This window comes from Populus alba, chromosome 11 (genome assembly GCF_005239225.2).
Source record: "Populus alba chromosome 11, ASM523922v2, whole genome shotgun sequence".
Lineage (NCBI taxonomy): Eukaryota > Viridiplantae > Streptophyta > Magnoliopsida > Malpighiales > Salicaceae > Populus > Populus alba.
The window spans coordinates 1,693,039-1,719,119 of NC_133294.1; the positions used below are offsets into that span (position 1 = coordinate 1,693,039).

General features: G+C 35.3%; 2 protein-coding genes across 3 annotated transcripts; both read left to right on the forward strand.

The window, feature by feature from the left end:
• The first annotated feature begins 8,615 nt into the window (after positions 1–8,615).
• Positions 8,616–9,457, forward strand: LOC118032692 (protein NDR1). The gene has a single exon (XM_035037457.2). The coding sequence runs from the start codon at positions 8,746–8,748 to the stop codon at positions 9,415–9,417; it is 672 nt and encodes a 223-aa protein (XP_034893348.1). The 5' UTR covers positions 8,616–8,745; the 3' UTR covers positions 9,418–9,457.
• Positions 9,458–16,207: 6,750 nt separating this feature from the next.
• Positions 16,208–19,565, forward strand: LOC118032694 (cysteine-rich receptor-like protein kinase 15). Of its 2 annotated transcripts, none has more exons than XM_073412337.1 (7): positions 16,208–17,086; positions 17,195–17,311; positions 17,711–17,916; positions 18,035–18,245; positions 18,342–18,579; positions 18,958–19,108; positions 19,199–19,565. In XM_073412337.1, exons 1-7 carry the CDS (start codon positions 16,276–16,278, stop codon positions 19,493–19,495), a joined length of 2,031 nt encoding a protein of 676 aa, XP_073268438.1. In that variant the 5' UTR covers positions 16,208–16,275; the 3' UTR covers positions 19,496–19,565. The 2 variants fall into 2 exon arrangements, with proteins under 2 accessions (XP_073268438.1, XP_073268439.1); XM_073412338.1 differs by having other exon boundaries at positions 16,212–17,086; positions 18,958–19,112; positions 19,199–19,483.
• Positions 19,566–26,081: the final 6,516 nt, after the last annotated feature.

Genomic DNA, 26,081 nt, shown 5'->3' on the forward strand with positions numbered 1-26,081 from the left:
CATCCCATTGCTTTTCGAGTTCTGCCTTGACCTTGATCCAGACGTCCGGGTGGGCCCTCCTCAGTTCTGCTTGACTGGCTTATACCCTTCTTTCAACGGTATCTTGTGTTCTAACAATACTTGTATCCCAAAACCGGGCATATCTTTCATATGACCAAGCAAAGACATCCGAATATTCTTGTAATAGGGTGATCAGTTTTTAATCCTTTGTTCAGGAAGTAATTAAGGTACCTATTTTCAACTCTTTCTTGAGCTGACCATTTGCCCACATTGATAGTTTCGAGTTCCTCGGTGGCAGGCTTCCAAGTCTGTTCCTGTTGTTCTACCTAGCCTGGTGAATTCACTGATATTGCTTTCATCCCACTCTTCTTCTTCCATAGATATTACATGCTCGTTCAAGTTTGGCCATTTATTCTTGATGCTAGATGTATGTGATGTTGTAGGAGATCCGCTTTCAGGATTCCTGAAAGCGGGAAGTGCTTGGTGTAAATGCATATATAAATAAACAATTTTTGAAAAAAAATGCATGATCTCACATTTATTCAAAGGGAAAGGTGGGCTCCATGACAAACATAGAATCTAGCTGACATCATGAGCCTCGATTGTCAACTAGAGAAAAAAAAAAAGCAAGCATAAGCAAATGACAAAAAACATTTTAAGGCAAACAAAGTTGGTTTACATTTTGAAAACCATTGGAGCTTCTTGGGTCACCCAATTCTGGAACTTTTCGCCTTGAGCCAACTTGCGCACAAAGGTCTTGGCGGAGACTTCTTCTAGTGTATGGATTGTCAGTTGTGGCAACACTTCATCTTCTTTTCCCGCTATTTCTTTCGCATCACCTTTTTCCTTCTCCTTCCCCTCCAAGGTGTTTATGCTCATATTTGCCAGCTCTAGACCCAGGCTTTCAGCTCCCTTATCATGTTGCACTATGTATGCAGCTCTTGGGAATGATACGCTAAGGGGAGGTATTTCCAGCTGTTCTTCTTCAAGATCTCTTCCTTTAATTCTAGCCATCCTTCTTATCCTTCTCCGATCAGCAGCCCAACGATAATCCTCTTGGTTAGGTTGATATCCTAGCCCAAATCTTTGATCAGCCTTTCTCTTTCTTGTCGGATTAGCCCCTTCTGGTATTCCGCAAGCGAGGTTATATCGACGTGGGACCCCACGGTTCAAGAAACATAGACTTGCCATCCTTGCTGCTTCTGAATCACCTCAGCCATCTTATTACAATAAGATCGAAGGTGAGTGTTTGGGCATTCCAACCCAGTGTACCTTATAAACTCTGGTATCCTAAAATCTTTTGGTACCGTGATGTTTGGCACCAAGCATATTTCCGACGCTCGCATGGGGTCAAACCAGTCATTTCCCTCGACTGCTCTTAACCTTTCTTCCAAAGCTGATATCTTGTCATCGTTCATAAAACCAGCGGACCTATTATCGGAGGGCCCCTCAGCTGTTAAATCTACAGTGATGTGAGCTTGAGGGGGTTGAACGGGAATGGTAGGTGCAAAGTGCTGCCCTGTCACTGAATCTGCCCCCATATTCTGAGATACCCCCGGGACAGGGGCCGACGGTGCTCCTATAGGTGGTTGGGTAGATGTTCCCTCCCCATTCTTGGCTTTTAAAAGTTGCTCAAGCAGATTGGTCAACCGGAAAACTTCATTTTTCACGGATTCCAACTCGGTCTGGTAGTGTGACTCTAACTGAGCTCTTTCTTCGTTTTCCATTCTTGATCTGGACCGGGTTTGGTGGACTCTGGATGTGGGACCTATGTTTCCCGATCTGGAGATGCATGCATAGATGTATGAGAAAATTTATGACTGTGATGGATGCATGCATGTTTTATTGTGAACGAAAAACAACCATCCCATTATAAGCATTCTCTTGTCACATTGCCTTGATAGAAGTTCTGCCTTTCGAGTCGTTTGCTTGAATCATGTTCACCAAGAGACAGATTTTGCATAAGAAGATGGGTCAACGCCCTTTTCATTAATGTTTGGATAAAAATACATTTTAGAAATACAACATGCTAATCTCTTTCTTCCATAAACTCTTTAGCCAAAGGTAAGAAAGCAAAGCCGCGGTTCTCAATCTTCCCTAAAAAGGCATCGGTTTCGGCTAGGTTTCGGCGATGGCGAATGATGTCTCCTCCCACATTCCGCGCATTGATTCTAATAATTCGAGCATGTGCAGCAGCTTCGTCCATTTGCTCATCGGTTTTGGTCATTTTTTCTATGAGCAACATGTTTGTTCTGTTCAAAGCAGTGTTGTTGGCGTCGATTCGATCCTTGTGCTTTTCCGTTGCTACTGGCTTCTCGTCTAAATACTTCGACTTTTCGCGTTCTTTGTCGAGCTTTATCCTTGTAACTTTTATCTCATTCCTCTTGGTCGCTAACTCTGCTTTAACATCCTCGAATCCTCCCCTTTTGCTTTCCAACTCTATATATTTCTTATTCAAATCCTTATACCTCCTAATCCTATCCATTAGTTCGAATTGCACTTGCTAAAGTACATCTCCATTGCTTCAAGTTCAGAACAACTTTGCATCCAATCCAAACTCAACCCTTTAAGCTCCTTCTCACTTCTTTCCCTAGCAATCTTCTCCTCAACCAACTTTAACTCAAGCTTGGTTATTTTCGCATCTCTAGACTGTATTTGCTCATCTAGAAATGTTCTCCTTTTATCCTCTTCTAGCATCATTCCTTCCAACGTTGCCTTGTCCTTTCTGCTCTTGCTCAACTCTATTCTTAGTTTGTCCACTTGCCTTCTCAATTCACCGTTAACCCTCTTTCTTTTGAGGGGTTCCTCTATGGTTTGAGGAGATTTGACTTCTACACGAGGCATGGCTGAAGCAGCTAAATCATCTTCAATATTAACCTCTTTTCCCTTAATAGGCTCCTCTATAGCGCAAGGCCTAGCTGAAGCAGCTGAGGCTCTCCATTTTATATATCCTTCGCTCACACTTGGATCTCTCAAACCTTCTATTTCCACCAACACTAGATGCTTCCAATCTTGTTTGATGATCTCCAAAACTTCTTTCGCCATGGGCTCTTTGAACAGACCAAAGAATTGAGCAATTCCCATAGTCCTGGGAACAAACTGTATGCCCCCAAATTGTCTTACCACTAAAGTCGGAGCATAACTCACATAACCCGTAATCCCCACCAATGATACCCAACGCCTTTGTCCACAACTCATTAGGACCTTCGTTGTTGTTACCCATGGTGCTCTCCATTTAAAATCGCTATTAGGTAAACCTTCTAATTTATCAACCCAACCCTGGTTGTCTAGATCTCCCCATTCTTCTTCTTCCACTAACTTTAGGGGTTTTTGAGTGAACCACCAAAAATTATTGAAGACAGGTTTCTTTGTTTCGATATGGCTCACCATCCAAATATACAACAGTTGCGTGCAGCATCTCATTGCTCCTTTTCCAGCCTTTCTACAATGGTTAAGTGTCGAAAATGTTTCGGCTAAGATAACAACCACTGGATTGATCTGTGTGTTCTCATACTCCACATAAGCAGCGGCGGCCTCCAAGCTTACTAAACCAGTCTGACTTGGGAACAACACAAGGCCAAATATACCTAAGGAAATCAATCTCTCTTTTTCTACTTCTGACTCCTTTTCCAACTCTAGCATCCTCCATTTCAAACCGGTGCCATTCTTTTCTAGAAACTTTTCCAAGTTGGAGATTCTGAGCAGTTTTGATAGCTCAGGGATGATCTTGTCGGATCTCAAAGGAGAATAAATCCGATACAGGTCATTCGGAAACTCGGTCAACAATCCATATTCCTCAATCGTGGGGCACAAGTCTACCCTTCCAAAGGAGAAACATCGGTATTCTGGATCCCAAAAATGAACTAAGGCTCGCACAGCTGGGCTTAAAACTTCTACCTTTGCGATTTCCATCAAACGTCCGTATTTCCTAAAAAATGCATCTTTATCCACATTCTGAAAATGAGTCGTTAACTTGTTCACCTCATTCAATATGCAATTCAGGTTCTTGATTGGCGACATCTTCTTAGCATCGCTTCTAAGGCAGTCTCCTTCAATCAATTGTGAAAGTTCAGAATTCTTTCCATACTCTATGATGGAAGATTTGGTGATGGTCATTTCGTTCACAAATCCTGTAATTCAAAATGCATGGGGGGGTTAGTCTTGTTTCGATGCAAAAGATTTATATCAGAACATACACCCTAAGGATAGGTTCTAGTTCTTTTACGTGAGACATAGGGTAGGTTTACTACTAGGTCTCTAAAAGAGGGTCTCTTGCTGTTCCAGTGATCACCCTCGTAAAGGCGATATGGAGGTCCAGCAGATAGTGGGATGGCACGTGTACCAATCACTATCAGTCTAAACACTCAGCAAAGAGTTGGGGTTTACACAAACTTAAGCCTTGACTCAAGTCATAAGGCAAGCTGCTAGTCCCCACTTAAACTTAGAGTTACATGTGTGTGGCCTCCAAAACATAATAATAATAATAAAGTGATGCATGACTATGCCATGTATGATAGAATGTAAAGATATATGCTAAAGCTTTTAAACAAAACATCATAAGAAAACAAAAACCAATAACACATAACATAAACAAACAAACAAATCAAGCTTAGTCCTAACATCCCCAGTGGAGTCGCCATTCTGTCACACCCCCCCTACAAAAAATTTTAAAGGCACGACATCGGCTGGCGATTTTCGTTGTGCTCTAATGATTTGGTTCTTTGGAGTCGCCACCTAGTATTTGGTCACTAGAAACCCTAACTGGTCTTTCAGAGATTCTAAGGCAAGGGACTGGTTGCGTAAAGGGAAGGTACTAGCACCCCTAATACGCCCTACCTAAGGTAAGCTGCTTGGTGTTTGGTTTGCTCTATAGTCTATGGTGTTGGTGTTTTCTAATCCCGTCAACTCGTAAATCGCCCGGAAAAGAAAGAAAAAAATTCACAACTCTTAAAAAAACAATTTTATACTTTCACGACTCGTAAACCGTGGAGTAAAAAAAATTAAAACTTTGAAAAGTTCTGGATCACAACCAAAGCTTCTTTCAAACATGTGCGTTGATTTATTACTCCCGATAATATTTTGGATGTTCGTCCTTTTAAGGACTTCTTCATCCAAACATTAGCGGTGAACAATAACCACAACTTCTCCTCCCAAAATAAGATTTTTATAGTTTTTGGAATATTGGCCAATACCCTTTGGAGTTTTACAAACAGGTTGTAAAATCCACAAATGCAAGAAAATGATTTGTGTTTAAGAAATCTATGCGAAAAACACATTTTCAAAACTTGCAATATTTTTTTATATATAAAAAGAACATTCAAAACATGTTAGTGTATTGGCCGTATGCATGAAAACAAAAACATTTTTTTTTTTTAATAAACTTTTTTTTTGACGAAAACGGGTGTTTTTAAACACTGAAATTATATCCCCATAGTATAAAAATGCAAATCAATATATATAAAAACCAACAATATATTTTTTTTCGGAAAATTTTTTTTTATTTTTATTTTTTTTTATTTATTATTTTTTTAAAAAAAATATATATATATATACACACACATGCATAATATAATAATATAATAATATAATATAATATATTTATAAATATATTAATATACTAAATGGGCTGGGCCGGCCCAATTAATTGGGCCAGACTCCAGCCCCAAAAAAACGTTGGGCCGGACTCGGCCCAACAGTATCTCGTCTTCTGGGCCGGACCGGCCCAGACCCGCAATCTGGGCCAGACCGACCCAGACCCATATCATTGGGCCAGACCCTGTCTGGCCCAAAAGAAAAACAGAAATGAACGGGGGGAATTATTTTCCCCCCGTGCCTCCTGCATGCAGAAACGATTCTGCATGCAGGGGGCAAGAACTAAAACAAGATTAACAAAAAATGTGCAGGGGAGGAGGCGTACCTGGCGCGGCGGAGACGATGGCTTGCTGGCGGTGCTGCGGTGGAGGCGATGGCAGTGTCCTACTCCTGTCGACTCCTCACGGCGAATTCCAAGTGGTCCGGCGACGTCCTCTCGGTTCGTTTGCTTGGTTTCGGTTTTCTCACTTCCTTCCTGGTTTCAAACCCTCCCTTTGCCTTCGGTTTTCTTGGGTTTTTTGGTAACTCTCTCCTCTGATATGGTGTTTCTCTCTCTTCCTCTCTCTCTCTCACTGTCTCGGTTTTTTTCTTTCTTTTTTCGGGTCCCCCTCTTTCGTTTTCTTTTTTTCACTCTGCTTCTTCTCTATTTATAGGCATATCGGGGCATGCATGGGGGAACGAGGCGTGCTGGTTGGTCGGTCGGCAGGCGCCGCTGCCAAGGTGCTTCTCTCGGGTTCGGTGGCGCGGCGGGTGGTCGGCCAGCGGCTTCGGTTTCGGGGGTCCCTAGGTGTGGGGCGTCGGGCCATGGCACGTGAGGAGAGAGGCGGGGACAAAAACCCCGGTTTTCCTCTCCTCTGCTACGCCTGCGGGGGGGAAGAAGAAGAGAAACAGTGCCGTTCAAAACGGCACCGTTTGGTCTCTATTCTTTTTTTTTTTTTTTTTTTAACGCATGAAACGACGTCGTTTTGGAGAAAACGCGCCGTTTCATTTAAATGTGGCGCCAGAAATGCGCCAACGTTCACATCAGTCCCCCAATTATTTTTGTTCCTTTCAATTGCGTCCCTGCCAATTTCGGTCTTGTCCGCCAAGTTGGCCGCCTTTTCCACTTTGGTCCTTGGCCTCTAAATTATGCAATTTAGCCCTCAATTGATCAATAAACTTCCAATTTCTTCAATTAGGCCCCTCAATCAATTCCAAACAGCCCCCCTATCTTTGCGCCTTTTCCAAATTGGTCCCTGGTTTCGGATTTTCACAATTAAACCCCTAATTGGCCATTAAACTTCAATATTTATGCAATTAAGCCCCTGATTTGACTTAATAAAATCTTTAAAATTATAATTTGGCCCCAGAAATTAAATTTCTTCAATTTAAAGCCCAAATTGACTTAAATCAATTTTTCTTGCAATCAAATCCCTTATAAATCCAATTAAAAAATCAATTAAACCCATAAACATCCAAATTTGGGCTTCTCTCCTCAAAATTCAAAATTTCCTTCTCAATAGGGTTTTCATTCTTCAAGAATATATTGTAAAAAAAATCCAATCTTTGTATCTTTATACTCCTTGACCAATTTTCTGACCATTTTCCGAGCGCTTCTGCCTCTTGTCATTTTTCTAACCTTCTTTGGCTATTTATTTTATTTTTATTTTTTTTTGCGGGGACCCAAGAATGGGTTACAACAATTCCTACTTTAATTTTCTATATATTAATACCTTAAAATTGCATTTTTTTTTTATGCTTGTAGAAAAACCAAACTTTATTTTTTAAAAAAATATAATTTAATATTATAATGTATCTAAATATCAAAATACCATAAAAGAGCATCGGTCAAATAATATACGATATTTTTGTTGGGCGGAATCCGTCGACCGGTGATGTACTGATAATTGCTCAACGGAGGGATAAGCACACTGAGACATAATATTTAACGTGGTTCGGCAAAACCGTCTACATCCACGGGAGAGAGTTCATTTATTAGAGATAGAGAAAGAATACAATAAATACATGGAGGAGGATCTCATCACTCAACTCCCATCTCTCTTGTTGCCCTTGCAGCTGCTGCAATGGCTGCTGCCATTGCAGCTCTCTCTTTCTCTCTATTCTCTTCACATGCTCACGTTATTCTCAACTCTCTTATAGCTCTCTTTGTATGGTGCCTATTTATAGGCAAATGGTGGCTTCTCTTCTTCTTTCCAGCTGCACATGGGAGTCAATGGTGGCTGCCATCTTCTTAACAAAGGTGGATGGTTAAAGTCAATGTTAGGCACATTAAATGGCAACACACCTAACAATTTTGTTAGAAAATTTTAAAGTGAGATACCTCAATGGAAGCAATTCAACTAGAAAAAGTTGGAGGACTGCGTTTGTGGTTATCCTTTTTTTTTTTTTTTGATAACCGGAGTGTCCGGGCCAGCTTGCGCGCACCACAACTAGTCCCCGGGCCCACTGGGCATCCTGCAAGCCCAGTGAACATGTAAGGCACCGCGGGGGTGACAGACATACACATAGAGGGTCGAACCCGGGAATGGGGCGGAACAAGTCACACGGTTGACCACAACAGCTGGACCCTAAGTGTGTGTGGTTATCCTTTTGATCATACACTATATGCCTCGCATGACCTGGAGAGGAACCTTTATACCTTGTTCTTGCACAAAACCAAAGACTAGTTTATGCCACAACATTTTGTACTCTCTTTGGACTATCAAATAAATCTGCTTGAACCACATGATTACTCATCCCAAATACATACATATCGACTACTTTCTTGTCTTTTTTTTTATATATATATATTGAACCAAGGGATTCTTTGGTTTTATACTTGGTAATCTCGGAGTCTTCTTAGATTTTTACCATTTCACTTTTATCCATCACGAAATTAATTATCACCTAGCAAAGCAAACTTTACTTTTAAGACACTAACATGACACGATCAAGTAATAAAGCTCTTACAATTAGATGTAATATTAACATAGAAAACGAAAACCAATGGAACAAACAATGACAAGAATATATTCTTTCCTTCCCGAAGACAAATACTTACATTCCTTAACTTCCATTTCAACATTCCTAGCTAAGCTACAAAACCCAACTCCTCAAACACTTCCATCCATCAAAATTCTTTCGAAACCCCCTTCGTTTTCTTGCCAAGTGAATATGTCCACCGCCCAACAGTTACCCACTCACCATCAACGGGAACCCAAACCCATCAAACGCCACCATTCCGCCGGCTACTACGTTAATCGAGTCCGCGACAGCCTTACTACTCGGATCTCCAAGATTATATGTGGCATATTTTTAACCCTTCTATTCATTGGTGGTGTTGCTGTCTTCATTACATGGCTCAGTTTACGCCCACATCGTCCTCGGATCCTTATCTCGAATTTTTATATTCCGGGTTTGGATCAACCTGACGGGTTCGAAAATGCTGAGATTAGTTTCAATGTCACAGCCCGGAACGCAAACCGAGCAGTTGGGTATTATTATGATTCGGTGGAAGCCTTTGTTTACTATAGAGATCGAGCAATTGGGTCTACACCCTTAGTGGACTCATTTTACCAAGAGCCCAAAAACACAACTATTTTGTCCAAGGTGTTGAAGGGGGCCACCCTGGATGTGAATAGTGACCGTTGGAGGGTATTTAGGAAAGATCGTGCGCGTGGAGCGGTTGTTTTTCGATTAGATGTAACGGCCATGATTCGATTTAAGCTGTCCACGTGGGATAGTAAGCGCCATCGGATGCATGCCAATTGTGATGTTGCTGTTGGCCGAGATGGGTCCATCTTGGCAACTTCTAAAAATAAGAGATGCCCTGTATATTTCACTTGATTTGTACAAGTTACGTAAATATCATGTAATTTTCTTTGTAGTTATCTTTATCTTTTTAATGTGAATTCATTTGACATGGATCAGATATTGATTAATTTGCCAAAAATAACACATCATCTATTTAACCAAACTAAACGAATCCAAACCTAAGTAGAAAATGTAATTAAAATTCAAAACTAACTAGAAAAATAATTAAAACAACAAAAATATCTTCTAGGCCTAATTTAAAGGCCTTCTAAACATCAACTAGTCATAGCCACTATTATCAAACCTGGACTGGTCTGGTGGGTCAACTCGGGATCCTGCCGACCTGATGGCTGGACCAGTCTGAGTTTGTTAAAAGACCAGCTAGCGCAACCCGGCAAAACCTGGTCGTCCCATGACATAGGCGACTAGGCTGAACCCGGACGAGATCCGTTTTTTTTTTTTTTTTTCAAATATGATTTTTCTCCTATACCCCTCTTTTTTCATATTTTTTTAGTTAATTATTAATACTTTTTAACATTTACTATATAATTTTTATATTTATCGACATAACTTTTTTATTGGTATTTACACTATCATTCCATTGGTAATTAATTTACCAACAGGATTATAGATGAAAATGCTTCATCGGTAAATCTTTTATCGGTAATTTTTTTATCTATCGGTAAGTCCATCAATAATAATAAAATATTATTACCGACGGATTTACTAACGAGAAAATCATGCTAAAAAAAACTTTTACCCACTTCATTTCGTTGGTATTAATCGATAAAAATATCATATGCAATTCTGTTGGTGATTATTTAAAATATTTTTAAAAAATCTGTATAACAAAACTAGAAATATAATTAAATAATTAAAATCCACTTAAAAATCCTATAAATAAATCAACTAAAAATTGATCTCACTTGAAAAAAAAATCATACAACAACATTTATAAAATTATTAAGAACATAAAATATATATATATATATAATGACAAAAAACACAAAAAAAAAAGAAGAAAAAAGAAAAATCTTACCTTAATGAAAATCTTACCTCAATAATAATAAAATATATATATATATATACTTAAAATTTTTTTTTTTCATAAAATATGTTAATTGAAAAAAGCTGAGAAAAGAAAAGAAGAAAAGAGGAGAAGGCATTCTTGAGTGTGGAGGAGAAGAGAAGAGTTGAGGAGGGAAGAAAAGAGAAAGAAAGGGGTGTTGATGTTTTTTACATAAGAAGAAAAAGAGGAGGAAAAAAGAGGCTTGTTTGTTGTGAACTAATGGATTCTAGTCTTTTTTATTAAGGTATTTTACCGATGAATAATTAAATATTAATATTTTTAACCATTCTGTCGGTGATTTCATCTGTAATATTTTATTAAAATTTTTAATTTAATAAAAAAAATTTTTAAAATCATTAAAATATCACCGATGACTTTTCAATCCATAAGTGATTTTGTCTGTAATATTTAATTTAAATATTCAATTTAATAAAAAAATTTCAAAAACTTGTCAAATAACATTGATGACTTTTCAATCTGTCAGTGATTTTATATGTAAAGAGCAGTAATTAGCAATGCAATTGAAAAGTGAACAGTTCCGGAATTTTTTGAAAAATACCGACAAAAGTTTCTATTGATAATTGATATGATGAATAGTATCAATGATATGTGAATAATTTACCAATGATTTTACCGACGAAATTAAATCTGTCGGTATAAATGACATGTCATCTTACTTTTTAGCTTTGTTTTAATTTTTTTTTCTCTTTGTAATTCTCTAGGTATATACCAAGAGAATAATTATGTTGGTAAAATTTCTCCACAATTTACCGACAGAAACATCCTGTTAGTATTTCCGTTTGTATTTATCAATTTTCTAGTAATTTAAGTTTTTAATTTCCAAAAATTAAAGGTCAGCAAAGAAAGAGAAAGGGTTATTTTATTTATAAATTATGTGCTTAATTTTCCCTTTTAATATTGAAAAGGCATCTTATGTATGAGTCAGTAAATCCTTACATTAAAATAAACAAATTTGGATTTTTTTTTATGTGGTTGAAATCTAGGCCAAGTTCTAATAGATATTTATAAACTAGTTGTAAAATTCATTTATTGATTTTTCTTGAAAAAATAAACAAAATATTTTTACTTTACAAAACTTTGCATGAAGACTATCTTATAATTTGCATATACAATTTAAAAAAACTACATCTTTTTTTTTTAAGAAGGATTTATGTTGTTATTTTTTTAAAAAAACTTATTTATTTAATAGAAAAAAATATCTTGCATATAAATTTACAATTTCAAATATTAAATATAAAAGAGTAAAAATAGTATAAAAAAATTAAAAATTAATAGCAAAATAGTCCTCCAAAAATCTAAAAATTAATTAAAGATAAAATAAATCATGTTTGGCAAAAACACAAAAAATAAAGATGTGAAAAATATTTACTATTTATTAATCATTCACCAACTCAAAATAAAAAAACACCAAAAATCAACACAAGTATTATTAATTTCACAAACTACATTCAAATCTCATACTAATTTAAATAAATCATCATAAAATCAAGTATAATCCATTAAATGTTTAATTGCTAATCATAACTCTAAGAATAAACTCACAATATTGTCCAATCAAATCATCTCAATTCAAATTACACAACAATTCAAATTCACATTGCCCAAGCAATCCAAAAAATATACATACAATAATAAATATCTTAACAATTTCACCAACATCTTAACAATTTATCAAGATCAAATTGCTTGAGATTAGGGATCGAAGTTCGTACGTGGTTGTTGTTGTTATCGTGCAGTAGCTACTATAATCAACAAAAAAATGTTGGTGGGAGTGTGATAACGTGGCTAAAAAGTTCTGTGGAATTAACAGTGGACCATCCACAATTTTTTTCCACGTCTTTTAGAGTTAATTATAATGTACTGTGATTCACACCAAAATTCTCATCTATGAGTATATGCCCAACAAAAGCCTTGATGTCATTCCTTTTGGTTTGACCCCTAAACTTGAAACACCTGAATCTTTGCACTTCATAACAAAGACCAGAAACTGTAACTGATTTGGTTTTTATGTTGATGTTACTCAGGTTCCAGAAATGGAGTCCTGCTTGATTGGCAAAGACGCTTGAGCATTATCAATGGAATTGCACGGGGGCTCTTGTATCTTCATGAAGATTCTCGTCTTAGAATTATTCACAGGGATCTCAAAGCAAGCAACATTTTGCTTGATTATGAGATGAATCCGAAGATATCAGACTTTGGAATGGCTAGGATTTTCGGTGGAAATCAAAGCGAGGCTAACACCAATAGAATTGTCGGAACATAGTACGTATTACTACATTTCCATTCCCACATTGTTATTGTTTTCAATTGTATATTTGTTTGGAACAAACGGACCTTCTTATTCTTTCTTTTCAAAATATAATTTCAATTTTAAATTTTAAATTATTAAATAAGATTTTTTTAAAAATAATTTACTTACCCATCTATAACTACTTTATATAATAAGATTAGAACTCATGAATTTTCCGTCATCACGGTTTTAATACCAATTTTAAATAATAATTTTATATCAAATATGATAAATATTATTTTTTACAGTGAGGTGGTAAAGGTTCACAATGGTGCATTCTTGACCGATTTATATGATGCAAAAGAATTTTGCTAACCTCTTCATGAATATAAAGCAATTTGTTTCCTCTTGCGTCAATTCAAAACAGTGGATACATGGCCCCAGAGTATGCCATGGCGGGACTTTTTTCTGTAAAATCAGATGTTTTCAGTTTTGGAGTATTGATGTCAGAGATAATCAATGGGAAAAAAAAACATTGGCTTTCATCTTCCCAGAAGAAGGCGAAAGCCTTCTCACTTTTGTAGGTTACAAATCCTATCTTTCTATCCATAAAAGGATTACTAGCAATGATTTTTGTTATCTCAATTCAGAAGTCTCTCAACTTTTCAGGCATGGAAACTGTGGTCTGAGGTGCTAAGATGCATCCACATTGGGCTGTTCTGCGTGCAAGAGGATCCAGCAGATAAACCCACAATGTCATCTGTGCTTCATATGTTGGCAAGTGATACAATAGCACTCCCTATCCCTAAACAACCTGCATTTTCTATTTGCTGATTTGTTGCCATGGAAGGTCAGTCCTTAAATCAGAAAGTATGTTCTGACAATGAATTAACCATTTTCATTTTATTACCACGGTAACTGTAAATTAAGTTTTAAATTTAAGAGAATGAAGTTGTAGCTCCTTCGACTGTTTTTCTTTACAAACACAGACATTTCCAGACAGATACAAACATATGTTCTTGATTTGTTTTTCTTCGCAGTCTGAGAACTATTAACTTACATTATGTACGTAAGTTACATACAAGCACTTAGTAATTTATCTTTATATATTTTTTATTTTCTCAATCATTCCTCTGTAAAACAATTAAGCAACTATAACCTTAGTTAAATGCATTTTTAAAAATTACCCTTCTCTTAAAAATTATATTAAATCTTATGACCATAAAGAATGTTAAGCTAAAATATATATGCTGCTTTTGATTAATTATTCCAGATTACAAAAATATATCGATGCAATAACTCGTAAGCCTATTGAGTATAAGTGCGGATCTTTACAGAGCGACTTTACTTTCTATCACCATCTATTAAATGAGATGCCCTTGTCCCTCATTTACTTCTCTCACCATCTATTAAATGCTTCCAAAAAAATTTCTTCTTTTCACATTTCAATATTCCACAGATTTGAAAGTTCTAGGAAAGATGACTCTATTGCCCAAAATAAGAGCAAGAAAACCTTACCAGTTATCACAAAATGTTGGTTCTGATGACCATTAACATCATGGAAGCACGTGAGATGACCATTTTGTGGTAGTGTAATGAATTCGTAGCCATGCGTTACCTAACATAATGTCGACTTGTCAAAGAAAAATTGAATTGGGTGTCACGAAGTGTAAATTAATTGTATTACATAACTTATGTTAGAACTGAGGAATTCCTATGGCGCAACCTTTCGAGGTCGTCCAACCTGCACATCAGTCTTACATATTGGGTCCTGGGCTTTGAGCTGCTGATGTCAGTATTTTCCCTTAGGAAGGAGCTGTAAAAATGTCAAAGATTTAAGATTTACATGTAACAAAAGATGCAAGTGTTGAAGGGTAATATAAAATTATTTTTGAAGTTTTATTTAATATTTTTTTAGTTTTTAAATTTAAATAATTTTTTTATGTGATATTAAAATTTTAATGAGTAAATAATTCAACATCCTTAACTTTAAAAGATGGATAAGAGGTTTATTGTTTTGATTGATTTTATGAGTTCACATATTCAAATCAATGCTAAGAAATTTTTGTTAGATTTTTTTTTCAATATACTAAACATATGTAGAGGATCAATTGCGTTGGATCTCACATTAAATAAAAAAAAAATCAATAAGACTGACAGTTACTTCTTTGACAACAATTCTTGAATCTTTAAGGCAGTCCTTCGCCCCATTGATAAGGTTGGATTAATAGTCCAGTCTTTAGAAAGGCGCATTCTGTTACATCGATGCCATTGTACCACGACCACAATCCACGCCAGTTGTTCTTCCCCCTCCATCTCCTGGCCCAAGAGGAGAAGGAGAAGATTCTTCTTTATCATTTCATATGGATTGTATTATCTTGAATAAGGATGTGCCATAGAAACATAGTCACTATGAAGGGATACCCCCCAAGTGTCAAAATGAAGGAGATGTGATGGATACAAATGTAAAATTACACTTTAACCAGATTCATAGGTTTTAAATGTATTATAAATGCTTTAAGTCAAGGGTTTACGATCTTTTTGTTGTTAACATTTCCAGCATAGATATTTTCAGAATCTATTTCTCTAAAATATCATTACACTTTATCTTTATTCTTAACAATGTTATTGATTTTACTATCAAAGAGTCATCACTTTCATTAAATAGGATTTTTTATTAGTACTAGTTACCGATCACCTGATATATTAGGCACCACTTGTTACTACCACAAATATCAGTCACCTTGACTTACCAACCATAACTTGCTACTGTAACAGCTACCGGTCAGCAGGCTTATCAAACACCACCTCCTACTACCACAATTACCGATGACCTTATTTATCAAGCATTAGATATCTTGACTATGATAAATGAATTAGATTACTTGAATTAAGAGATCAACAAATTATTCAATATATTAATTTTATTTTTCAGCATCTTGAATTTTGAAGCTCATCAAATGAGATAGACACTCATTAGCATATAGGTCAAATTTAAAAAAAAAATCAAAATCATTTTTTTTTTGTATTATTCAACAAAAATATGAAAAATATTTTGTCAACTTTTATCACATTTAATCAAATCACTTCTTGTTTAAGGAGAGACAGATATTTATTTTATTAGATTTTATTAATATTAGTAATTTGGGGGTGATGAATAGTTGTTTTAATTTTTAAAGTGTTTATTTTAAAATGTATTAAAATAATATTTTTAATGTTTTAAAAATTATTTTTAATATTATTATATTTTTGAAAAATAAAAAAAATAAATTTAAAGTAAAAAAAATACTCTTAAAATAAAAAAATAAACATTCCCTGTTGGGACTTAGTTTTATTAACGTGACACGTGATTCATTTATTCTTCTTTTCATATTTCAATATTCCACAATTGGAGTTTCACATTAGAAACATGCAACTCTTTCTTAACGATTCTTAACGAAACAGACTATGAAAGTTCTCACTTGACTTTTGCCATTGACTTGCGGCAAGGAGCTCCTCCATACAAAAGGAAGGATAACTCTGTTGCCCAAAATAATTAAGACCAAGAAAACCTTATCAGTTATCCAAAAAAATGTTCGCTCTGAAATTCTCCATATTCCTGCTTTCCTTTGCAGCCCTCACGGAAGCACAGGAGATCTTTTTCCTTGATCATAAATGCTCAAACACAACCACTTTCGTAAGAAACAGCCCGTATGAAGCCAATTTAAATATCCTTCTCTCTTCGCTCGCCGGCAATGCAACCCGCAATGACATTAACGGATTCTATAACGCCTCTACAGGACATGATGTTTATGAGGTCTATGGCCTCTTTCTTTGCCGTGGCGATGTTAGTGTCGAAGTTTGCCGAGAATGTGTGAACCTTGCAAGAAACGATGTGGTCCAACGTTGTCCAATCCAGAAGGAGGCTATCATATGGTATGATCAGTGCTTCCTGCGCTACTCAAACAGTAACATCTTCTCCAGCTTGAGCCAAACGCCTGCGGCTTACATGTTCAACACACAAAAACTAACAGTTGATGTAGAATTTAACAAGCTACTGGTGAATACTATATCTGATGCTGTTACTGTAGCTGCAAGTGCGCCATCAGGTGAAAAAAAGTTGGCAACCAAAAAAGAGATTTATACGTGGCGTGAGTCTCTATACGTTCTTGTGCAGTGCACACCGGATCTATCTAAATATGATTGTAATAAGTGTCTTGTACTAGCTAACCTCAGCATATCAGTTTGTTGTAATAATAACCTAGGAGGAAGAGTCTTATTTCCAAGCTGTAATTTTCGATATGGAAATTATTCATTTTACAACGAAGCTGCCGTCGTGGCAATGTCACCACCACCACTATCCACGCCAGTTGTTCTCCTCCCTCCATCTCCAGGCCCACTAGGTTCTATTTTCTTCTTTATCATTCCAAAATCATTCCTTGTCATTTCTTTAATATGAGATTCTGTTATCTTGAATAATGATGTGAAACAAAAACATTGTCACTATGAAGGAGATCGAAGCAAATCTATGTGGATTAAAGTCGGTGCAGGACTATCCACAGTTATTGCTGTGCTATTTTTCAGTGCTTGCATTTACACCATGAGGAGAAGGACGAATCCGAGAACAGGTATGCATGTGATATGTACCGAAAGTCTTGGTACTAAAAATTTTATATTATATATATGAACTACCTAGTTAGTTTCTATAAACGTGCAGGTGATTTCCAAATATTTTTGAGATATAATCTTGACAAGAAATTAAAATTTTGAACCAGAATTCCTATCACCTTTGAATTTGCAAATATGTTGTGGTTAAGCTTGCAAAGAAGACTTAATTAGGCAGAGATTGAGTAGTTGGCTTTAATTCCGTAAATTTTTCTCTAGTCAGGTCATCATCTGAAAAAAAGCTAGTAGGTAGAAGGTTAAAAACAGAACAAAAATTTTGAAGTGTCGAAACAAGAAGTACATTTACATGATGTTCGAAACCTATATAATCAATTATTAGCACTGCACAATATATCCTGCAGAGGAAATAGGAAATATCCAAGAGGATCAATTACAAAACTGGGCAGGACGAGCAACTGTTGGGGACGACTATTCAGACAAAGAAATTCAAGGAGATGTGACATCCCTGGACCTTCCTTTGATCCGGCTAGATGTTATACATGAAGCTACAAAGCAATTTTCTGATGAAAACAAACTTGGTCAAGGAGGGTTTGGCCCAGTATACAGGGTAATCAAGGCTATCAAGTCAATTACTTTATTCATTCAAAAAACAAAAAGAAAAAATCGAAAATGCATCACACTTTGGCCCACAAATATTAATGCTTATTAGAATAGTTTGTGCTCAGGGTACGTTAGAGGATGGCAAAGAAGTTGCAGTTAAGAGGCTCTCAAGAACTTCTGGTCAAGGACAAAGAGAATTCCTGAACGAAGTCGTTTTAATCGCCAGATTACAACACAGAAATCTTGTCAGACTCCTGGGATGCTGTCTGGAAAAAAATGAAAAGTTACTTATCTATGAGTATATGCCCAACAAAAGCCTTGATGTCATTCTTTTTGGTTAGACCCCTAAACCTGAAACACCTGCTTTTTTTATACTGTATAACAAAGACCAGAAATTGTAATTGATTTGATTTTTATGTTGATGCTACTCAGGTTCCAGCAATGGAGTCCTGCTTGACTGGCAAAGACGCTTGAGCATTATCAATGGAATTGCACGGGGGCTCTTGTATCTTCATGAAGATTCTCGTCTTAGAATTATTCACAGGGATCTCAAAACAAGCAACATTTTGCTCGATTATGAGATGAATCCAAAGATATCAGACTTTGGAATGGCTAGGATTTTCGGTGGCAATCAAATCGAGGCTAACACGAACAGAATTGTCGGAACTTAGTACGTATTCCTACATCTCAATTCCCAGTGTTATTGTTTTCAATTGTATATTTGTTTGGAGCAAATGGATTTTCTTATTCTTTTCTTTATTCTTGTGAAAAAACAATTTCAATCTATTATTAGATTAGAGCTCATGAACTTTCCGTCATCACGGTTTTAATATTATTTTAAAAAAATATTTAATTAAACTAAAAAATTTAAGTTAGTAAATTAGATTTGAAGAATAATTTGATATGAAATATAACAAATATTATTTTTCCAGCGAGGTGGCAAAGGTTCACAATGGTGCATTTTTGACCGATTTAAATGATGCAAAAATTTGTTGCTAACCTCTTCATGCATATAAAGCAATTTGTTTCCTCTTGTGTCAATTAACAGTGGATACATGGCCCCAGAGTATGCTATGACGGGACTTTTTTCTGTAAAATCAGATGTTTTCAGTTTTGGAGTGTTGCTGTTAGAGATAATCAGTGGGGAAAAAAACATTGGCTTTCATCTTTCAGAAGAAGGCGAAAGCCTTCTCACTTTTGTAGGTTACAATTCATATCTTTTTATCCAAAAGAGGATTACTAGCAATGATTTTTGTTATCTAAATTCAGGAAGTCTCTCAACTTTTCAGGCATGGAAACTGTGGTCCAATGGTCGAGGACTGGAATTGATGGACCCTATGCTAGAGAAATCAAGTGTAGCAACTGAGGTGCTGAGATGCATCCACATTGGGCTGCTCTGCGTGCAAGAGGATCCAGCAGATAGACCTACAATGTCGTCTGTGCTTCATATGTTGGCAAGTGATGCCATAACACTCCCTATCCCTAAACAGCCAGTATTTTCTATTGGTGGATTTGAAGGTCAATCCTCAAATCAGGAAGTTTGTTTTATCAATGAATTAACCAATTTCGTTTCATCACCACGGTAATTGTAAATTAAGTTTTAAATTTAAGAGAATGAATAAAATTGTAGCTCCTTCGACTGTTTTTCTTTACAAACACAGACGTTTTCAGACAAATATAAACATATCTTCTTGATTTGTTTTTCTTCGCAGTATGAGAACTATTATCTTACATACAAATCATATTTCATGCTACAATGGAACCTGAAATCTTCAAAAAAATCAATTGAACCAAAAGTTTTTATTTATGGCTGCTCCAAATTATAGGCCTCTTAGGCCTCCTTGCCCTTCGCTTGTGACTAAGTGTAGGCCCAAAGAAACCAATACAAATAACATTAAATTCGGGTAATATTCTAAGCTAACATTAGTATATCACATAGGACCTTCCTGGAAACTACACCCTACTAATAAGTCCCTATCAAAATTCAGAATTAATTATCCAATATAGTTTTGTTGACCACTTCAAGTCCTTTCTTTTCTGTAATTTTTTTGTTTTTGTTTTTATATGCATACAAATCCTAGCAAAAAAGGAAAATATGTTGTGAATTAGGATTCCACTCCCTTTTAGAAAATGAACTTTTCCTCTTTTAGAGAATAGTATTTGGATGACAAGGAGGGTCAGGGGTGTGTTTGAAACTGTGTATAATTACTTTTTACATGAAAATATATTTATTTTTTTATTTTTTAATATTAGCATATTTAAAATATTTAAAAAATTTTAAAAATTAATTTCATAACTACCGTATTCCTAAACATTTACTGCAACCCTAACCCCTTTCATTTTAATGTCTCACAATTATCACATTTGACATTTTTACATGCAAGGTGAATCTTTGAATTTTATATTTTTTAAAGCTACTTTCTTTATTTTAAGCGTAATTTTCCAAGATATTGCTCGTTAACCGAGGTGATGAAGACCCCGTCATTTGTATGCTTCGTATATACATGATCTCAACTTCAAACAGGAGATGACCCATGATCTCTAGCATCTAAGCACTCAATAGACAGGAAATGGCTTCTAGTTTTCCCAGTTTTGAAAAAAACAATTCAATTCCCAGTTTTCCCATGCATATCGGTTTGTTGTGCGTTCAAGAAGATCCATGTCCTCGGTAGTTTTAATGCTGAAAAGAGAGAGTTCAATTCTTACCCAACCTCATCGGCCAGCATTTTCAGTGGGAAGATTCGCAGACTACGAGGCTAATGCTGGCAATTGTTCTGTTAATGCTTCAACAATTTCAAGTATTTCGCCCCGTTGATGAAGCTGATCACTGAGGTGGAACCATTTCTGATATTCACCGAAGCTAGTCCTTCATTGTACAAATTTCGTTGTGTGCAGAGCCGGTTTAAGGTGAATGGAGAATTGTATAAAATTATAAATAACTTCTTTTAAAATATTTAAGAAGTATCTTTTTATTATTTCTTTATGTATATTTAACAAGTGAACTCTTAAGCAATCTTAAATGAGTATAATTTACATTTTATAAAATATAATTGATAAATAAAACTTATTTATTTTTAGAATTTTTTTGTTAAATGAAACCCTTGGCTATTGCTCAAAGCGGCTTTTGGCTCTTAGGCTTTGGCCGACTCCGTTAGGGGCCATGGATTGATATCTGATATTTTTAAGTTAAAGTTCAATGTTATTATATATCATGTGATTATGCACCTATTGCTCAAGCAATTCTTGTACTGGACTATCACTCACCATAAACTAATCACAGCTTAATAAATTAAGCTCTACACAAACTACTAGGCAGCCTATAATCCATATACTATTTCATGCTATATAATAAAATATACCCCAAAATTGTCCATTCACGCTGCTGCAAGGCAGCCGGGCTATACGGTTTATGTTAATTTTTTTTTAAAAATTAAAAATAATATTTAGATACTATTAATTTTGTTTTTACCCAAATAAAAAAATTAAATTGTGTCAAAGTTATCCTAATATAATCTAATTGACTTTGTAAGTACAAAAGCAATCTATATAATCCGTACAAACAAAGTTTAACTAAAAAATATTATACTATGACATCTTTTTTTATTATTAAGATAACAACATATTTGATTGACTTGGATCAAATCAGGTTAACATGTTAAATTTGTAACATAATGTTCAATGATAAAATTAAAAAAATCAAGTAAAAAAGGATCTAAAAAAGCGACTCGAGTTAATATGTTAAACTCGCAATCCGGTTCATAAGAACAAGATAATCAATGAAAAACAAATTGAAACAAATTACAACTCAACATTGAAAGACAACATTAAAAAAAATCAATTAAAAAAAATAAAAAATTAAGTTGATTCAATTCGTCAAACCCATGACCCAGGTCATCATACTGAAATAATCTTATAAAAACCAAATAAAAATTAACTTGATTTAACTTGTGTTAATCTGCTAAATCCGTGACTTTGATCACGAGACTAACATAATAGCACCCAAAAAAAAATAGTTGGATAATTAAGGCAAGTAGTGTAATGACGACAAACTGATAAGGTGAAACATCGAGGACTATCATTTCATAAATCTTGGAATGCTAATATGGATTCTATTATCTTGAATAAGATAACTTTTCAAGATCCATGTACGTCCTTTAATATTTTATATTGATCCAATACATATTATTATTAGTAGAATATAACTCAAAATATCACAAATTTAAAATTACATTTTAGCCTCTTTTTTCTACAAAAGAACAAGATTCATGAGATATAAATACACTATGAATCCTTTAAGCCAAGGGTTTACAATATCTTTATTCTTAACATTTTCAGCATACATATTTTCAGAATCTACCTCTCTAAAATATCATTTCACTTTCTCTTCATTCTTAACAAGGTTATTGATTTTACAATGGATAGTCCCTACTTTCATAAAAGAAAACCTTTTACAGGTTTCAACTACCGATCACCTTATATATGAAGCACCACTTGTTACTACCACAACTATCAATCACCTTGACTTACCAGGCACAATTTGCTACTACTATAGCTATCGGTCAGTAGGCTTATCAAATACTACCTACTATTACCACAGTTACCGATCACCTTATTTACCAAGCATCATCTACTATTAGTTACCAACTCCCTGGGCTTTCCATATGAAGTCACTAGATACCTTGACTATAGATAAGGAATTAAATTGGTTGAACTAAGAGATCAACTAATTATCCAACACATTAATCTTATTTTTCAACATCTTGAATTTTGAAACTCATCAAATGGGGTAGACACTCAGTAGCAGATAGGTCAAATTGGAAAATGAAAAAAAAATCAAAAGTATTTTGTTTTTGTATCATTCAACAAAAATACCATATGAAAAATATTTTGTCAACCTTTATCAAATCACTTCTTGTTTTTCCCTTTGTTTAAACTACCTTTTTGCCAAGTTTATTCTATGGGTGGGGATCTAACAAGAAACAAAGAAAAAGAAAGCTACTAATAACACAAAAAGAAAAACTTTATAGGATATGATTTGGCTTTTATTACTTTGTTGTATCCTGGTGGACGTTGTCGGCGGGGACCAAAAGTCTATATCATGAAAAATTAGAGTCACCACCTAGTAATTAGAAAAACCTAGAGATCCTAAATATATGTACTAGTTCCTTAGATTGATATTGTAAAGATTTAATTATGTTTAAGAGAAGAATGACATCATCCTTACAGTTTTCTTTTTACAAAAGATCAACTTTACTATGTGGTTTCTCTTAAATATGTTTTTTTTATTGCATCCTAATTAATTTTGTTGTTTTTATTTTTCTAGTCATTTTGCAAAAACATTAACACTGGTCTTTAAAAATAGAACTCGTTGAAGATGTTGATGTTAAGTCCTAAAAAGGAATTTATGTTAAAATAAATTAGAGTGGGCATAACCTGTATTTAATTTTAATATTAGACATTGACCTCTTTAAAAAGATATGTGCTAAAAAAATAATGCTTATCTCTAAAAAGAGAAATTACATTGAAATTGTTAAGAACAAATGTTAGACTAATATAAATGATAAAAATTAGGCTTTGAACCTGTGTTGATTGTTATAACCTAATTTTGACTCATTTGTTTTTAATTTAATTTTAAAAAGGATTAAAATTTAAAATTAAAAGATTAGGGATGGATTTTGTTAAAAAGATTGATTTGATAACCTGTGAAAAAATTAAAAACTACAATGTATTTATGTCATTCTCTTATAATTTTTAATTTTAAAAAAATCATTAAGATAATAATAGTTATTTATTTTTGAATTTGATTTTGAATTAATTTTTTTTTTTAAATAAATTTATTAGAAAGTTTTTTTTTTGTTTGTTTTATATGCTATAAAACTTCTCTACTATAAATACAGATTCTTTCAGTACATGTAGACAAAGGCGAGGCCAATACAAGAAAATCAAGGAGAGGCCATTAAAAAAAAAAAAAAAAAACCCTAAATCTATCGGCAGAACAGGAGTCGCCGCCTTCTCATCTTCACCGTCTTTTTTTTTTCTGGCTTGGAATCACAGAGGCCACCCCCCAGAACAAAATCATCTCCTCACGCCCCCTCGTCTTCCTCACCATCCACCAGCTCCAAAGCGCCCACTATCTCCCTCACTGTCACAGATCGTGACAAGCCCGCTCATCGCCTGCTTCCTTTCCTTTGTCTCTGCTTCGAAGCTGACTTATCAGAAAGCCAAAACCGATCTCCCTCAGAAGCTCTCTTAATCATCCCCTCACGCCAGCCTTTTCATCTTCAGAAAGCCAAAACCAGAATCCCTCTCCCTCTTTCTTTTGGTTTCTCCCCTTTACGGTTTCCTCTTCTTTTCGATCTGTCAACCCCCACCGATCACCACACTAAGATCAAATCAAACTCTTCTCCTTCTTCCTCTTGGCCAATAGCAACACCAGCTGCAACCAAATCCGCCCGAAAGCCAACAAACCACCAGGTTTACCAGCGGCGGCGCGTGATCCCAAGGGCCGGCAGTGAAGGTGGCGCTTCACACGCGCCGCTACTGTTCCACCACTTCCCAAGAATTTCCTAGTACTATTCGTATGCTTCCGAAAGACTCCAGACCTGATTCCTTTAGTTCCGGGATGCTTCAAACGCTTTGGAAGGTCGATTTATGACCTCAAACCATTTTTGAACAAATTGATTATATATAGTGCGAAATTGAGACAGGCTTATTGTTTTTGTATGATATTTAGACTGCGTGGACATTATTTAACTGATTTATGTTCTTTTCCTAAAAAAATAAGTCTCTTTTTTTCTTTTAATTCAAATCCTGGTATTTATTGGTGTTAAAATTAAAAAATATCAGTTCTGATATTTTATATTAAAGTAAAAAATAATACTCATTAATCGAAGTCAGGAATATCACACTTCATAGGTTATGTAATATTTATTAACATTAAAATTGAAAATATTTAACTACAAACTTGTATTATTTTAAGATAAAATTAATAATAAATAGTATTTTTTTTAAATAACTAGTCTTGTATTATAGAATTTATATATATATATAAAAAGAAAAAAACAATGGCTTACGGTGGGAGTTCCTAGGTTTTGACCTTGGGTTGATGATGGTGATGGACCTGACGGTAATGTGTGATTGTTGAGTATGGAGAGGACACTAGGTGTCACAGGGTTAAAATCCGTCAGGAGGTAGGTTAGCGAAGAGCATTACTGGATAGTAGCTACGGGGTGGCAGCTTGTGTGACAGTAGCGAAAATCAGCAGAGTGTGTACGCGGCAGCACACAACAGCTAGCGCAACAGTATGCTGGCGAGAGTGGAGACTTGGGCGAGGATTGTCCAAGGCTTAACGAAACAGTGCTGGGATGACACAATGCGATAGTGGGGAATTCGACAGCACTGATGAGATCGGCAATGTCAATGGAATTCAACAGCGTCGATAGAATCGATAGCAGGGGTTGATAATAACTTGGACAACGGACGATCCAAGGCATGTGAGGCAGTTACGCTGGCAGCATGTGTGCTGGCAATGAGCAGTTGGCTTGTGGGAGAACATGCCAATGCAGTTGCAGCAGTTTTGAGAGCAGTTATCGGCAGTTGCGACAGTTTCTTATATGAGGAAGAAAGTGGCCAGAACATGGGATAATGGGTGTTCCAGCTATGCAGGAAGTTAGAGGCAGTTTCTACTTGTAACTTCCATTATCTTGTAAAAAGATAGGCTATAAAATGTGTAGCATGCAGAATGGATTGGGCATAGCACACAAGGACTTTGTGTAATCATTTAGTTAAGTTAATGAAAAGGTTAGGACCTGTTCTTGTAATCTGTTGTGTTGTTTATTTTGTTTATATTCATTAGTGTTATTTCGCTTGCTTGTGACATTGAAAGAGTGTGGGGATCTCTTGGGTTTGTGAGACAAACTAGTCATAGGCAAAACATGAGTGAATCGGTGAGGGAAAGGCTGAGTCTAGTGGGACTAGACTGCCGCACGAGGTCTGTTTTCAAGAGCGAAAAATTGACCCTGTGACACTAGGTATGGTGGGGAATTGCTTCAGGTCAATGAGCTACATGTCATATTTATTTTTGTGTTTCAAAACATTTTTAAAAAAGAATTGAAATTTTTTTATTTTTTATTTACTTTAAATTAATATTTTTTTAATGTTTTTAAATTATTT

Bases quoted from the DNA above. Each gene is read 5' to 3' on its own strand.
- LOC118032694 (XM_073412337.1), top strand. From the start codon at position 16,276: ATGTTCGCTCTGAAATTCTCCATATTCCTGCTTTCCTTTGCAGCCCTC. The intron at 17,917-18,034 runs GTAATCAAGGCT...GTTTGTGCTCAG, and splicing joins GGTTTGGCCCAGTATACAGG to GGTACGTTAGAGGATGGCAA. The intron at 18,246-18,341 runs GTTAGACCCCTA...GATGCTACTCAG, and splicing joins CCTTGATGTCATTCTTTTTG to GTTCCAGCAATGGAGTCCTG.
- LOC118032692 (XM_035037457.2), top strand. From the start codon at position 8,746: ATGTCCACCGCCCAACAGTTACCCACTCACCATCAACGGGAACCCAAA.